This window comes from Artemia sp. Qi Xiang Cuo, chromosome 13, assembly GCF_049724085.1.
Source record: "Artemia sp. Qi Xiang Cuo chromosome 13, ASM4972408v1, whole genome shotgun sequence".
In the NCBI taxonomy this organism is placed as follows: domain Eukaryota; kingdom Metazoa; phylum Arthropoda; class Branchiopoda; order Anostraca; family Artemiidae; genus Artemia; species Artemia sp. Qi Xiang Cuo.
In genome coordinates, this window is record NC_142806.1 from 22,239,848 (window position 1) to 22,257,278 (window position 17,431).

Consider the following 17,431-nt stretch of genomic DNA (forward strand, 5'->3'; position numbering starts at 1 on the left):
CAACATCAGTTTGGATTTTGCGCAAAGTATTCTACAGAACATGCTTGTAACAAACTTCTTCAGTTTATATGATGATTTTTAGATTCTAATCTTATTCCTGCAGCCATTTTTCTTGGTGTACAGAAAGCTTTTGACAGCATTACACACAAGATCCTCATTAGCAAACTTCCTCATCATGGTGTGTGTGAGAAAGCTTTGTCTTGGTCCTTTTCATACCTCACTGATGAATCTATCACCATGGAAGATACAGACAAGCAAGTTCCAATATAATACGTAGTACCCAACAGTTCTACTCTTGGGCCAACCCTCCTCCTGATCTATGTGAACGACTTCTCAACACCCCAATTACAATTGTTTGCTGTGGATTGTGTACTCTCAGACTATGTCGGCATCCACATCTGATAGTCAAGAAGAACTGGTAGCATTTGCAGATGACACGACTCTAGTTGTTGCAGCTCCGGATGAGTCTTCCATTATTCTAAAGCTTCAAGCAATGACTGAGAAAATACTCATTTGGTTTGACATAAATCAACTAGCTTTAAATGTAAAAAAAAGTCGCACCTTCTTATTTTTTCCCAAACAGATGTGAGCTGCCCCACAATTACTGAGCTTTCTACAACAAGAGGCTCCATAAGTTGACCCCCGGATCGATATGTGCGATTTGATTCCTAGGAGTTCTTTTGGATGACAATTTAACGTTTAAATTGCACATTCAAGCAATACGAGTGAAAATTTCCCGTGGAATTTAAATCATCCGTAAATTAAAGCGTTCATTTCCTTTTCCTTTGCTCTGTCTTTTATATTTCTCTCTCCTTTTCCCTTATATACGTTACGTTTCGTCTGTGATGATGTCTACATTTCCTTCTGTACTTTCTCCTGTTCATGTTCTTCATGAGAAAGTGGTAATTATTAGTTGTTTAATGGTTTTATTTTTTTTTGGGGGGGGGGGTGTTTTGTTTTGTAGGCGTTGGATTCTCGATGATGTAGAAAATTTTGATTTGTTATTTATTGTCGCGCGATAGGAGGGTCCCTGTTTCGTGTAGACTTTCAGTGAGTTGACTTCTTTTTCTAATTAACTAAAAAAACTTTTTTCACAAAATAAGTTTTTCAAAGAAAAGTAAAGAACTTCATTTAACAAAAAATGAGCAAAAATAAATCATATAATATACCAAGCGTAAAACTACCACAATTCAGCATCGATAAATAAATTGAACCGAAAACGAACAGAAATTACAATACATAACCGAATCAAACTCAAAACCAAAAGAAATTAACATAAGTTGGGCTCAAAACCCTTATGCCTTCCTAAGGTCAGAACATAATTTGCACTTCACTGAAAAAAATATAAATGTTTTTACTTTTAGAACTTTAATAAATCAAATAATATTAATATTTTGATTGCTAAATGTCAGTATATGTATATTAAACTGACAATGCACATTCATTTGTATTTTTTCAGTAAAGTGCAAATTATGTTCTGGCCTTGGGAAGGGATCGGGGTTTTGAGCCCAACTTATGTTAATTTCTGCTGTTTGAGTTTGACTCGGTTATTTATTGTAATTTCTGTTCGTTTTGGGTTTCATTTATTTATCGATGCTGATTTGCGGTAGATTCACGCTTGGTGGATTATATGATTTTATTTATGCTAATTTATTGTTAAATGGAGTTCTTTACTTTTCTTCGAAAAACTTATTTTGTGGAAAAAGTTTTTTTTTAATTATCTTCTGTTCGTTTTATATTGACATAGTCTTTTCAGATAAAAAGAAAATAATACTTTAAATCTTTTCATTTTTTTAAGAAATTATAGTTTGGCCTGCTATTTGAATGCTGGAGAAAAATTTTCAGCGATTTTTAACAACATAAACCCTCTTAAAAATCTGGACACAAACAGTAGTGTTTAATTTAGTTTCATGCCTGAGATGCCTTATTGAGAATTAGCATTAACACAGTGCATTTTCATTTCATCTTATGGCAACATTTAGTTTTTAATCATTAAGTCAAATGGGAGGGTGGGCGTGGGAGGGGGATTAGTTTCCCTCCAATCACTTTTGACTATTAAAAAGGGCATCAGCCCTTGCTGTTTTCAACCAAATGAGCCCTTTTCGAATTTCCTACGACAACTTCTTCGATACAAAGTACCCTGGTCTAAACAACAACAAAAACAACAAAATAATACATTATTCCCACATCGATCTTTACTATAAAAATGTCAAGCCTTTCAATCACTTTCGACTATTATAAAGGGCACTAGGCCTTTAGATTTGCAATCAAATGAGCCCTTCTTGAGTTTCTACGACAACATTTCCTATAAACACCTTATTTACCCCCAGGGCATATTTTACAACCCTTAGCCTAAGGGATGTGAGGGTGGTTGTCATCCTTTAAGACCTAATTTCCAGAACTTTCAATTACGCTAAACAAAATGGCAATCTCAAATTTTGATTGGATGTATCTGGGAAAATGGTGGGCGCGAGATTTAAAATAATATTATATAAGTAAAAGAATTTACGTTAGTCTTGCTCCAATCACTTTCAACTATTCAACTATCACTTTCAACTATCACTTTCAACTTACAGATGTACTCGCTTTCTCACCATGTACAGATCCATCTGTATAAATTTTATATGATCAGGGTAATAATTAGAAATCTGTTCAGCAAAAATACTCTATACAAATGGATTTGGTATCAGATTTATATTTGTAGGGATTAAATCAGCTTTACAATATAGTGGTCCTTGAGTTCCAAAGCTGGGGTTTTACTTAAGAGATAAGTATAAGGGGTTTGTTGATACCATTGCGGGACTTCTGATACAAAGAGATTCTAAGATGAGTGGGTGTTGGGGCAATTTACTGTAGATGCCCATTTACTATTTTTTTTCATGCATTATATATATGCATGTATTATATATATGTATCCATTTTTGTCAAGTTCTATTTTTATTTTTTGTTTTAATAAAAGAGACACTAACCCTATTAATTTCCAATCAAATGAGCCCTTTGGAAGTTTCTACGACAACACTTTCAATAAAAACCTTATCTGCCCCCAGGGCATAACTTGCGATCCTTGCCCTGAGGGCTGTGGGGGAGTGTCCTCCTCAAAAATATAATTTATATCTGAAAATCCACAACACTGAACAAAATGGCTATTTAAAAATTTTGATTCGATGTGTTTGGGGAAAAGGTGGGCGAGAGAGGGGGGCTAGTTGCCCTCAAAGCACTTTTGACTATTAAAAAGGGCACTAGACCCTTGAATTTCAAATCGAATGAGCTCTTTTTCAAGTTACTACGACAAAGATTTTAGTAAAAAGTTATATGCCCCCAGGGCAAAACTCATAACCCTTGCCCTGAAGACTGTGGGGGAGTGTCCTGCTCAAAGGTGTAATTTCCTGAACTTTAACTGCGTGAAATAAAATGGCTATCTCGAAATTTTGATTGGAGATGTTTGGGGAAATGGTGGGCGTGAAAGGGGTTTTAATTGCCTTCCAATTACTTTCGACTATCAAAAAGGACAATATCCATTCCAATTTCTAATCGAATGAGCTGTTTTAGAAGTTTCTACGACAACGCGTTCTGTGAAAACTTTATAAGCCCCCAGGAAATAACTTACGACCCTTGTCCTGAGGGCTGTGAGGGGGTTGTCAGCCTCAAAGACCTAATTTACGGAACTTTAAACTACGTTGAATAATGTGGCTATCTCAATATTTTGATTGGATACGTTTGGTGAAAAGGTGGGCGTGAGAGGGGGGTTAGTTGCCCTCCAATCAGTTTCGACTATTAAAAAAAGCACTAGCGCTTTGAATTTCCAATCGAATGAACCTTTTTTGAAGTTTGTACGACAACACGTAACATAAAAACCTTATATGCCCCCAGGGCATAGCTTACAACCCTTGCCCCGAGGGTTGTGGGGGAGTGTTCTCCTCAAAAACATATTTACTATCTGGAAATCAACTACGCTCAACAAAATGGCTATCTCAAAATTTTGATTGGATGTGTCTGGGGGATGGATGGGCGTGGGGGAGGGGGGGGCTAGTTGCCCTCCAATCACTTTCGACTATTAAAAAGGGCACTAGCTCTTTGAGTTTCCAATCGAATGAGCCTTTTTTGAAGTTTCTACGAAAACGCCTTCTATAAAAACCTTATATACCCCCAGGGTAAACTTGAAAACCTTGCGAGAGTTGTAGGGGAGTGTCCACCTCAAAACATATTTTGTATCTGGAAATCAACAACGCTGAACAAAATGGCTATCTAAAAATTTTGATTGGACGTGTTTGGGGAAAGGTGGGCGTGGGGGGCTAGTTGCCCTCCAATCACTTTCGACTATGAAAAAGGGCAATAGCCCTTTTAATTTCCAATCGAATGAGCCTTTTTGGAAGATTCTATGACAACGCCTTCTATAAAAACCTTATATGGCCCCAGGGCATAACTTACAACCCTTACCCCGAGGGTTGTGGGGGAGCGTCTTCCTCAAAAAGATATTTTCTACAAGGAAATCAACTACGCAGAACAAAATGACCATCTCAAAATTTTGATTGGATGTGTTTGGGGGAATCATGGGCGTGAAGGGGGGGGACTAGTTGCCCTCCAATTTCCGATCGAATGACCTCTTTTCGAAGTTTCTCCGATAAATCGTAGAAACGAGTTTTTATTAGTAAAAAAATACAAATAAATAATACATTGTGTCCATATCGTGTTTTACTTAGGCAGTGCGATCGCGCTACCTATGATAGATTTACAAATTACACATTTTTTAGTAGCCTACTGTTAATGCCAAGTTTTAATATGAGTCATTTATTCTATGTCGTTTCCCCAATAACGGGCCATTGAACCCTTTGGGATATTGTTTTTATTATTGTTTATTTATGGAAATAAATGGAACTTGATCTTCCCAGTAGCAAATACTATATGTAAAAAATGGGCAAATTTCATAACTTAAAGGCCTCTCCCCACGGTCTTTTGGGTTCATTTTACACCTAAAGATATAATTTTATTTGATCTTACAACTCTATTGAACGAAATAGCTATCTCAAAATTTTGATTAGATATTTTTGGTGAAAAACAGGCGTGGGAGGGGGCTCAGTTGCCCTCCAATGTTTTCGGTCACATAAAAAGGGCATTAGAACCTCAAATTTCCGTTTGAAAGTATTTCCAAACGGACCATCATTTTAGAATCGGACCATCTGATTTTCTACGATCATCACGTCAATCCAATCTGTCCTGAAAAAAAAAAAAAAAAAAAAAAAAAACGAATCCGTGATCTGCCTTCTGGCAAAATTCCACATTTTGCAGATAGGAGCTTGAAACTTCTACTATAGGGTTCTCTGGTATGCTGAATCTGATAGCGTGCTTTATCATTAAGATTCCTTTAATTTTAGGGTGTGATTCCCCCGCTGGCCAGTGTTTACCCCTCCCCCCGGAAAATATCCCTCCACGGGGGAAGACGTAGAAAATACCCCCACATGGAAACTACCCCCCTCCCGCGGAGCATATAAAAAAAATAGAAAATGATGGTATAATAGAAAAAAAACAAAAGGATAGAAAAAAAATCCATGAAACAGGCTATCATAGGCAAGCGCACTAGCGCTGCCTAGGTAAAGAGCGATGTTGGCACAATATACAATATATTTGATTTTATTATTATTTTTGTTTTAGACCATGACACTTTGTATAGCAGGAGTTCTCATAAAAATTTTTATCTGGATTGCTATCCAATTGCTATCTGGATTTCAAAGCGTGAACACATATTTGAACTGGTTTCTTTGAGCTTGAAAATATCATTAACTCAGTGATTACGGAAGTGTCACAATACTGTAAAGGACTAAAGTTACAAGTGACTTTTTAATTGGATATCACTTCATAATTATAGCATTGGCGGACGTGATTTTTGCAAGATATTGTTGGAAAGCGGGGGGATTTAATTGCCCCCCTTGCGAGTAAGTTTTCGTTTCCTGCTTAATTTTTAATTAGTTTTGGAAGATCCTGTCCACTAAAGATAAGTCAACTTTTGAGTTATTGGATTATTATTGTCATTATCGTACAGTTTCAGAAGGGAGATTTGGCGGTAGCTCAGTTCAAGGGATATCCCCTCTGGCCAGTCCGGATTGTTAGCATAACTAACCAAAAAGAGTCTACGCCAAAATTCATTGTTTTTTGCTACGGGTCCCATGACTTTCAGACTGTGGTAGAAGCGAATCTTCTTTCATATAGTGGAAATTATGCAGAAACTTCGGAAAAAAACGGCTAAGGGCGTAAATCATGCTTTCCGTGAGTGTGAATCTTCTCCTGATCTTTACTATCAGTTTCTGAAAAAGAAAACTGCAAAAGGCGTGGGTGCTGATTTAACTGCTTCTAGCGAAACATCTGCTATCCGAAATCAGCTTACTTTAGCACAAGATGAAGTTACAAAGCTTAAATTTGGCCTAGTTAAAGAAATAGAGAAAAAACTTCAGGAAAAATTATATATCATCTTGTATACATAATTCAGTTTTGCATAAAAAAAGGTTTGTTTTGAATATTGTTTTTATTAAGTACAAAAGCATGTAGATGTAGCACCTTCCTTTGAAATGAGCCCCTAAACAGCTCTCTATGATGAAATTGGAAAGCACTATTAAAAGTTTTAATAAGAGTTATTTTTGCGAGCCTTAGATTGAGATTTCTCATTTCTTTGAATTAATATAAAACAAATTTTATCAAAGCTATGACGCTCAAGTGCCGCGCTAACTGCGAAAAAAAGGGATAGATGGTAATTCCTATGCAAAAAAGGGATCCCTTGTTGTTCAAGCCACTGGTGACTTTGCTTTTTGTTCAAATCAAGGGACTGCAAGAATCTTGTATAGGGTTTTAGGTATAGACCAACGCTTCTTAAACTATGGGTCACAAGCATAAATAAGGTCGTGAGAGATTTTAATGTTAAATATTCAAATATACGATTTTGTATCATCTAGATGTTTTTTTTGCAGAGTTACTCTCACAAACCTAAACACAAAAAAGAAGGATAGAATGCGTGCACAAGTGTTGAGCGAGACTATGTTTAGTAAATTAAGTTTAAGTTGTTGTAAAGTAAGCTTATGGTTGCAGCCCAGCTGGTATAACGTAGATTTTGGTTGGTATCTTATTACGCCCCTTGTAGGGGATATAATTACGGCCCTAAGGTGAGTAAACTTTGGTAGCGTGCCTTAGGCCTTGGCCTGACCTATTACCATGAGCGTACCGACTGGGAATTACTCGAGAAGCTTAAATAAAGTTGTATAGAAGTTGGTTATAACATAATACATTTATTTATCGACCAAAACGCATGGTCTGAATGTATGTGCAATAGGGACTCCTGGTCCCGGGTAATTCACAATTATAAGCAATTTAAGAAACAATAGAACTTTTTAAAACTTACAATATTTGAACATATACTCCAAGGTATTTCTAGAAACAAACGGACAGAGTTTAGCCTGGAAAATAGATTTGTCTCACCTCGGTCTCAGAAATCTTAGTTTATATATCAAATATCGACCTCATTAATCCGACCAAATTCCGCACTTTTATTTTAATAACAAGTGCTATATACAAACTTCACATTTTATATTTTTTTTGCGTCATAAATGTTTTATTTCTAGTTAAATTTTTTCTACTTAATTAGGTGGTTACAACAAATGATTCTATAGCACTGACTATAATGTGAAGTAGTGTAGCATTGACGCTGTTCGAAGTGTTGCCATATTGGCTTATTTTCCCCCAGAAGACTTATCATGATGGTAGATGGTGACCTTTTTTTTAAATTTTTCTGACATAAAACTTGCCCTACATCGCTTTCTGACGAATGCGCAAATAGACAAAAATCTTTCCCCAAATCTGCCTTTTGAACAACGATTTTACTGCCCTTTATCCGTTTTAGTAATTTGTCCCACTAAGTATAACCAAGCAAATTCTTGTTCTTCTCCAGTTTTCCATTCTGTGTTATTTTTTAATAGATTAGTCGAAGGGGCGATTAAATCATAAACATTGAAGTAAAAACACGTATAAGGGTTAAATCAGCCCAGTGGAGACCTAAGCTGCGAAATATTTTTCGTTTTTGAAGTTGACGTTTTTATATCAAACTGTTTAAGACGAGAAAAGAATGTTTTTGAATGTTTTAAGTGATCTTTAGGATGAAAGCCTTCTGTTTTAAGATAAGTATAAAAAAAATTGACTCCGTCCTGTTAGAGGAGACAAGAACGAAAAGAATTCTTGATAACTTTTGTCAATAGATATTTGCAAAAATCCACTACCGATATCAAACTCGCTGTAAAATTTTCCCTTGGATATATTCTGTAAAATGTCTGTAGTTCTTGGTGTTAGAAAAGCTCTATCTTTCATTTTAGTAATGCAAGTACGTAGATCAGTCAAAAATATCGTGTTTTCTTTACTATGTTTGTCGTTTTAATTCGCACTATGCTTGCGAATCAGGAATACCGTAGAAGGAAATTGGGAGGGTTTCTGTTCATTAATTAGCTAAAAAAAAACAAGTTTTTTGTAACATTAAAACTTAAAACGAACAGAAATTATTCCGTGTGTGAAAGGGAATGTCCCCTCCTCGACGTTAAAACTTTTTATTGTTTTACGCTAAAGTTTTTTATTGTTTTAAAAAGTAAGATTGTAGGACAGAGTCAAACTTTAGCGCAAAGAGCGAGGCGTTGAGGAGGGGACAGCCCCTTTCATATACAGAATAATTTTGGTTCGTTTTAAGTTTCAATGTCGCTCCTTACTTTCAGTTAAAAAAACTTATTCTTTTTAGTTAATTTCTGAACGTTTTTGAATTAATGCTACTTTTGATTTTGGCTCACCGTACATTCGCATATTAATTTTTCGTTTTTTGACTAATTGGCTTTCACGAAATTTTGTTCTGACGTAACTTACGAATTAAATTGCGTAACGAATTCCTATGGATGTTTTTATTACGTATATTAGGAAGTTCTCTCCCTAGTCAATACCCCGCTCTTTCGCTTAAGTTCGAATTTCGTTCGAATCACAAACCCCTGAATCCTAAAGGCCGGTGAATTAGAATAGATAGCTCTTTTGAAAGTGCTAAAAAACTTTAGCGTTAAGAGTGAGGTATTGCCTGGGGGGCGAACCCTCTCATATACGTAATAATTTCTTTTCTTCTTAAGCTTCAATGTTGCTCCTTATTTTCAGTTAAAAAAACTTAATTTTTTATTTAATTTCTGATTGTTTTTTAAATAATGCTGGGAAATCGGGTGCCCCCTTCATGGAAATGTTCCTTCTCCCAAGGAAATGTCCTCCACAAAGATCAAGAAAAAACAATTCTGACCCACTAGAATTTTGGACTAAGTGCTTCTACACTTACTCTGAGCTAAGTGAAAATATGTGCATGCACCTTGCAGTGCCTCAGAAAAAAACTGGAATATCTATTAAAACGGCCGTTTTTTAAAATAAAAACAAGCTGTTCCTGTTTTTCGGTAAAAAAAAACGGGAAAAAAGAAACAGAGTTCCGTTTTTTCTCCATTTCTGTTTCTTTTCCGTTTTTAATTGCCACTTTTTACAACTTCTATTTTAGCCAAAAATAAAACCTTTACTCGCATGCATACTGATAAATAATAAATTAATTTCAAAACTTATGTAATGTTGAAACAGACGAATTATAGATTTTTCTTCTATTTTTATAATTAATATAGTGTCTTTAAAAATCTACAGGGAAAGGGGAGTAGAAGGAAGGTAATCTTATTTTTTTCATTTATTAATGAAAATACCTTTTTTTTTTCAAAGTCAAAGATGGAGGGTTTTAAATCCAAGAGATAAGAGGGAGGAGCCAAAAATTGTCACTGGAAACTCAAGTTCAATACTATGCTCAATAGTTGCCATCATTTGATCCTCCACAGAGGCCTCTTTTTCATTAGCTAGAAACAAACTTGCTGTATATTTAAATATGTGTTATATATCAACTTTCTTTAAACGAGCCAGAATTATTTATCTATACATTTATCTCTTCTCGAAAACGGCTCCATATTTTTTTTTTTTTTTTTTTTTTGAAAAACTGGCACCTTGGCCAGAATAAACCATCTAGATAAGTCAAGGGTTTGAGAAATTTCATTTAAGCCTTAAATTTGGAAACAAAATATTAAATGATTACCGTCATATTTATGAGCACGTCTCAAGACCATAAATTATATCCTTTCCGCCCCAGGAACGGTCATATCAATTTTAGCCTCTATGACACACGCAAAATTACACAAGATGACGATGAAATTACAAGAAAATTGACAGAAAATTACAATTGAATAAGGAACGTGTTATTTTAGCGGCTATAAAGGATAGAAGAAGAGTTCAATACTTAGTATCTATGACACGTGCAAAATCACAGAAAATACAGCCAAAGAAAAAGACATGGAGCAAGAAACAGAAACAAATCACATGAAATTGCAAATGAAAATGTTACTTAAAACTAAAGCGTAACACGATAATTATGCTATTGAGGAGTTTGAATATTTCAGAAAATTACGATTGAATAAGGAACATGCTAGGCAGGAAGGGGGAATTTGATTCACGACATAATTTCTGCAATCCATTGAAATTGCGGATTGAGCACCCTAGTACTTGAAGCTAAAAAATAAACGACGATTATGCCAATATTAAATATTTCATAAGCATAGGCATTGGAACACAAAATTTAGAATTAATCCAAAAAGCTAAAGTAAAACACATGTAAAAACGTCCGAGGTAATAATGCACAAAAATGAAGCAGAAGCGAGGTCTGAGACTAGAAGTCATTTGAGTACCCTTATCACAACCAATAAATCGAATCGTAAATAAAATTTGCGGCTAGGAGAGAAGCAATAGTAAGAATCACCACTTCAAGTTCTGGAACACCAAGTTTCAGAAGAAAATAAATCTATAAAATGAATTATTCTTTGATACATTAACAGGAAGGATGAATTGAATTCACGCCAGACTTTCTTAAGTCAATTGTTATAGCGTATTTGACACTTTATGACTTAAAACAAAAGAATAACGAATATATATTCCCTTTAAAAGGGTAACTATGCATTTATTTAAAACATATTTCTGTTAGAATTATATAGTGTTTAGAATTTTTCCCAGGGTGACTGCATCGAAACTAACCTGAAGCCATGACACGACGAAGAGGCTCACATTGTCTGCGGTTAGGAAAAAAGTGACTACGAGAATCAAAATGTATTTAATTAGGCCCGTGTTTCAGCAAGAAATTTGGGATCGGTTGAAAAAGATAAATGCCAATTTGAGTCCTGGAATGGATGGTATATTTACAAAGGACCTGAGGTTAGGAAGGACAACTTTAATATCCATGTTGCCTTCAATTTTCTCATTTGTAGGCCTCACTCATGGGACACTTCAGTAGCAGTGCCTCCTTTTAAGAAAGGTAATGAGAGGTTATATGGAAACTTTAAGCCTATCTTTATGTGGAATGTGGCGAGTAAATTATTTTGTAAGGTTTTGAAATCTAGGCTAAGAGATTGGTTAGATAAGAAGGAAATACTTAGTCCGGTGTAAGCGGGATTCAGAACGTCATTCAACACTGTCGGCCATATTTTACTTTCGAAATATTGAGAAGAAGATGTGCTAGAGGGAAAAATGGTCGGCTACTTGTAGCTCTTTTAGACCTGAAAAGTGCTTTTGACTCAGTAAATAGGAGGTTGTCAATTGAATCTGTTGAAAATAGGCTTGTCTTCTTGTTTTTTAGCGATAATAGCAGATATATATTGGAGGGTGAAGTTTGCTGTGAAGGTTACGGGAAATTTTTCTAGGCTGGTTACGTCTCATGTGGGTGTGAAACAAGGATGTACTTAATCACCTAAGCTTTTCTCCTTGTTTGTTAATGATTTAGATAGTTTTATGAAACGAAATGGAGTCCCTTGTGCATCTTTAGATTGGTTTACACCATCATATATGTTATTTACGCATGATATAGCTCTAGTAGCAGATAGTAGAGAGAATCTTCAGAACCACTTAGATATAATAAAAGATTATTTAGAAACGAAGGATATATTGTTAAATGCTGAAAAGTCAGTAGTATTAGTATCTAGGAGCAAAGGGGAACTTGATTCTGAGGTTGATTTTAGCTTTGGAGGAGTGATGTTAGAGGTCAAAGAGGAATTTGTTTATCTATGTGTTCAGTTTAGCGAGCTAAAAGGGATGGCTAGACGTGCACAAGATTGTAATTTAAGGGGTAATAGGTTAATAAATATACTTTTGAGAAGTAATTTAGGTCCGCTAGCTGACATGAGGATTCAAAAAAGAGTGTTCCAGACAAAAGTACTTTCTAGTCTATATTGGGGGTCTGATATTTGGCTAAAGCAGCTAATCTAGAAGTAGTTCATCTAAGTTATTCTAAAAGAATTTTAGGCCTGAAATATTCATTTAGTTCAGTGGTACTGAAAGGAAATTTTAGCCTTTTCGATTTGAAGAGTGTTAGAATGGTTAAAATGGTAAAATTTGGGGAAAAAATAAATAGGCTACCTAGAGTTCGGATTCTTAAGTCAGCTTATTTGGAGTTTGTAGGACGGTAAAAGTGATTCGTGGCCAAATCAGGTTTAAAAAAAATGCTGGATCTTTGTGGCCTTTCGGATATGTGTAATGGAGGAGAAGGCCCAGTGGATGAAAGCGTGTCAGAATGGAAGGAATTCCAGCGAACCCTAAACGATCAAGAAATCCAAGAGTGGCAAACACATAATGCCCTATCTATGTCTTTGTGTTTTACTTCTAAGCTAAAGAGTATTGAGTGGGAGGGGGGGTATTTTAAATTTGGGTTAAATATAGAGGATTTGAAGAATTTGTTCTTGGTAAGAAAAGAAGTTTAAATTTAGGCAAGAGAAGGAAATTTTAGGCTGGCGGACGGCCCCTACTTTTGTTCTATGTGTAGAGAGCCGTCTGAGTTGTGGAATGAATCTCTTGGATGAGTATTTGGGAGTAAATGCCGGTTAATTGAGTGGACGGCTGAGAGGAACGGATAAGCTATTAAACAGTCGTGTAAGTTTCTTCGTTCAGGGATTAAACATAGAGAATCATGTTTGAAGGGATACGCCGTTATGTTTTTATAGGATTTGAATATTATTATGTTAGTCGTTAGTCAGTTAAAATATTGGACTTTTTTTAAGTTGTATGTTGTTATGTTAGTGGCATTTAAATACTTGTGTTATTTAAATTTTGTTAAAGTTGCATGTGTTTTGCTAATCTTGCTATGGTCCACTGGCTTTTTGCAATAAATCTTATTTTATACAAGTCTTCTTCAGGTACTTGTATGATAAACGCCCTACCACTTAAGTTATTCATTCATTAACGCATAATAGAGCCTTTTTTTTAGTTTCCTTTAGCTAAGCGTGAGACAAGACAAAAAAAGTGACAGAACAGATGGAAAATAAAAAATCCATGAAAAGCAAGAGAGGAAACTCACCACCGGGTATCGACGGAGTACCAACTAAGCTGTTGAAAGGGCCAGGAGTATGGATACTGCCAGTGCTTGCATCAATATTCTGGACAATTCTAAGCACATCTCTGTGGCCACAAAATTGGCAGATATCGATCAAAATTCCAAAATTTAAGAAAGGAGAAAGAACCCTGGGAAAGAACTACAGCTGGATAAGTCTAGGAAGTTTTATTAGTAAGTTATTTTGTACAGTGCTATCTAAAAGGATGGATAAATGGTTGCATTATGAAGGTATATTTTAAGTTCGGTAGGATTTTGAGTAAATTAGGCCCAAAACAGGATTGCACTCTATCATCGTGTTGGGTGTATCTTTTTATGAATTTTAATGATACCCCTTAGGCATCTAGGACTGGTAATTCAGAAGAGAATTTATGAGACGAAAGTAGGCCCAGTATTAGATTATGATGGGGAAGTCTGGGAGTTTGAAAAAGGGAAAAAATAGGTAGAATATATTTGGGACATTTCAAAAGACTTTTAGGGCTAAGCGGGAAATTCAATAGTTTGGCGTTAAAGGGTGATCTAGGATTGCTTTTATGAATGGTACAAAGACTGGTTAGAATAATAGGATCCTAGGAAAAGGTGATTGGTTTACCAAATAATAGGTTAGTAAATGCAGATTATCTGGTGGTTTTGCAGAATAGAAGGAAAAGTTCATGGGCTTCCCAGGTGAGATCAATGTTAAATAGTTGTGTGTTATCAAGAGTTCGAAATGAAGGGAGGGGGATAAGATTATAAGTAGGAAATATAATAAAATTAGCTTGAGTTTAAGCTGCGTTTGAGTTAGTGGATCGCAACTGGCTCTGGCTGATACTTTGATCAACTGGTCAACAAGACAAATACTGTAATCTGTTTGAAAAGCTTGGTGAGCACTGCACACATAGCTCTGTCTTTATTTTTAAAATTAATCATTCATCTTTGGCAGTCCAAGGCTGAATTAATATTTTTTATCCAAATTTTTATGTGGCATAACTATTGAACTAATGTTTTATATTTTGTAGGAACAGAATGTCAATTCTAAATCTCCCAGAAGAGATTTATGATGTGATATGATATGATGTGATTAGAGAGTTCTACACTTTGGCGATACCGCAGTTTGAAAACTGTTCCATCTGAAGCCTTACAATCTGATATATTGAGTTCATTGTCCTCACATAAGTCCAGACTAAAGGCCTTTAAATATGCTTGGAATCCAAATGAGTGTTCTTCCCATAATTACGTAAACTTGGATGGTTTTGTTCTGAAAGTGATTCCATATTTAGATATTGATATTGGATATCCATTAGCAGACACTCATAGAAGACTATCTTACACTGAAGAATTTAAGGAAGTTAGAGGGATGGGCAAATTAGGCTTTACATCTGGAAGACATTCATGGGAAATAACATGGGGAGCAACATTAGGAAATTTTGCAATTGTTGGAGTAACAACAAAAGCGAATTTGCGTTTATTTACGCCAATAACCAATGGTTCTCCTATGCGTTTATTTCAACGTTGTGATAGTGAAAACTATGGATGGGATTTAGCAAGAAATGTATTAATCCACAATGGTTTGACCCATATTCGTTGGTTGAACGATAGTTTGAATAATGTAGTTGAGGTAGCTGTATCCTAGGATATATTTTGATATAGTAAAAATAGTACCTTAACCGCAAAGTAATTATCCTTTTCTTCTAAGACCATTTTTACCATAGGTGCGCACGCACTTAACTCCTGGGAAGGGGAGGCTCGGGTCAAGGATTTTTGTAAGAAAAAAGATTGAAAATACAAACGAACCTATTTATGCCACCGCCTTTCTGGGCTATCCTTTTGGTGGTTGAGACTGGGGTTGGGGAGAGGGGTCGATGTTTCCCTATTTATATTAAAAGCTTGAAATATTTTTGTTTGTTTGACCAACAAATCTGAGCGGCATTTTATTCAAGAGTTGGTTGCTTTATAGACAATTCTCACCTACCAATCAATTGAAGAAATTCTGTGACCCATGTGAATTTAGTTTATTAGCACATGTTGTCAATGACTGGTGTTTTTCTAGGATGTGGATTGGAGTAGAGTGATGTAATTTGTACATATTACTATAAACACGTGCAATTTACTTGGAGAAGGGAAGATTTAAGAAGAAAAATCTTAATTTGCTTTTCTTCTGAAAAAAAAAAATAACACTGCAGGAGCTTGAAAAGAAGTCAGTATTTATGTTTGTTTTGTTGTTTTTTTCGGGGGGGGGGGAGGGGTTGAGTTGAGCTGAGGGCTTCGGATGTTCTGCTAGATGCGTGCCTAGAAGAAAAGAACAAGATTTTAGCTTATCATGTGTAAAAAAAATCAGATACGAATTGTTATTTCTTAAAGCAAAATAGATAGTCAAAATTAAATACGATTGTTTGAATCGGCCAAGTGGAAATTTTTACTACAATATATAATGTTAAAATTTGAAAACAAGTTGATATTTAATTTTTAGGAAATAGCCTACATAAGAAATGATTGTTTTTTCGTAGTATCAGGCACCATAATAAAAGTAAAGAAATGCTTATGAAAAAGTAGCAAAAATAAGCTAAGAACAAATGAAACCAAACAGCTTCAAAAACGTGCACCTCTTCTTTGAAGATGGGGTGGCTTTGGGAGATTTTGGCCAAAGAAAAGCATTGTCCAACGCATCTAATCAGTTTTTTTCACGTTTCAACATGGTAACACTGACGAAAATGTTGTAGTTTCCTAAAAACTTCACAATTTTGAAACAGCTGAAGGGAAAATTTTGGAAAAATATTTGGAAAGAAATTCTCCGTTGCAAAAACATTTTTTGCTTACAATCTTACTTGTACACTGTAGTTAAATCACAATTTTGTCTTGATTTTAGATCGTAAGTGTTAGTTTATTTATCTTTTTTTCTCTTATTTTTAGATTGGAGACCGACTCCGTGTGATCTTGGACTGTGAGGAAAATACACTGGCCTTTGAATTACTCGGTTAACTATGCATAAGTGCAATCAAGTTCGAATAAGTTGAGCTATTCAAGTACCTATGCATAAGTAAATTCAAATCGGAGTAACTTTAGTCATTTGAGGAACTATACATAATTATATTCGATTTCAAGTAATAGTGATTATTCGAGTAACTATACATAAGAATATACAAGTAACTTTAGTTGTCTGAGTGACTATGTATAAGTAACTTTGAGTTCTAGTAACTATGATTATTAGAATAACTATGCATAAGTATATACCAGTAACTTTAGTTATTCAAGTAACAATACAAAGAGTAACTTTAGTTGTTCAAGCATAACTGGAATTAATCTTCAATATGAAAGGATTTTAAAGTTAAATAGTCAAGAGTCAAGATTTTGATTTTAAAACTGTATTATGCAACTCTGAGCCTGTTCAAAATATTACTAGTATTTCTGATGATATTGTGCCATAATATTACCAGTAATTTAACAACATTACGCTACAGTCTTCAGTTTAACAATCAAATTGTTAATTGTATCCACAGCTTCTTTTCTTACCATGTTTGTAAATGCATCTATAATTACTATATATTTAAGTATCTACTCTAAAATGCGATGAGAATAGAAAACCCAAACATTTGACAGTAACAACGTCACAAGTAAAACATGAAAAAGGTATAATGTGGAAAATATGGGTTTGTAGATTAAGATTCCAGCTTTAAGCACAAATCTTCATCTATTTGTAGTTCTTATCGGAATATTGAGGTTTTTGGCGACTTTGAATGGCTAATTTAAGAATTGCTAACAGAACGTGTCTCCCGCCCGTAAAAGTACTGAGCACTGACTTGTTTTTCACTGTTTACTTGTTTTTCACTTCGACGGGATACCTCTACATAATTTAGAAAGTTTGAACATACACAAAAGTTTTCAAAGTAATTTCCATGTGGTCTCTCTAAGAAAAAATTCCCCTCCTTTCCCTAAAAAAAATTCCCTCAAAAATTTCATTTTTAAGGACACCCTTCCCTTCTTCCCTGCATTTGTGAATCGGTGTCCCCT

General features: G+C 35.1%; 1 protein-coding gene across 1 annotated transcript; it reads left to right on the plus strand.

The window, feature by feature from the left end:
• The first annotated feature begins 382 nt into the window (after positions 1-382).
• LOC148945078 (uncharacterized) lies at positions 383-16,689 on the plus strand. Its single transcript, XM_089098937.1, has 5 exons — positions 383-516; positions 11,334-11,434; positions 11,846-12,187; positions 14,509-15,053; positions 16,334-16,689. Exons 1-5 carry the CDS (start codon positions 383-385, stop codon positions 16,400-16,402), a joined length of 1,191 nt encoding a protein of 396 aa, XP_088955063.1. The 3' UTR covers positions 16,403-16,689.
• Positions 16,690-17,431: the final 742 nt, after the last annotated feature.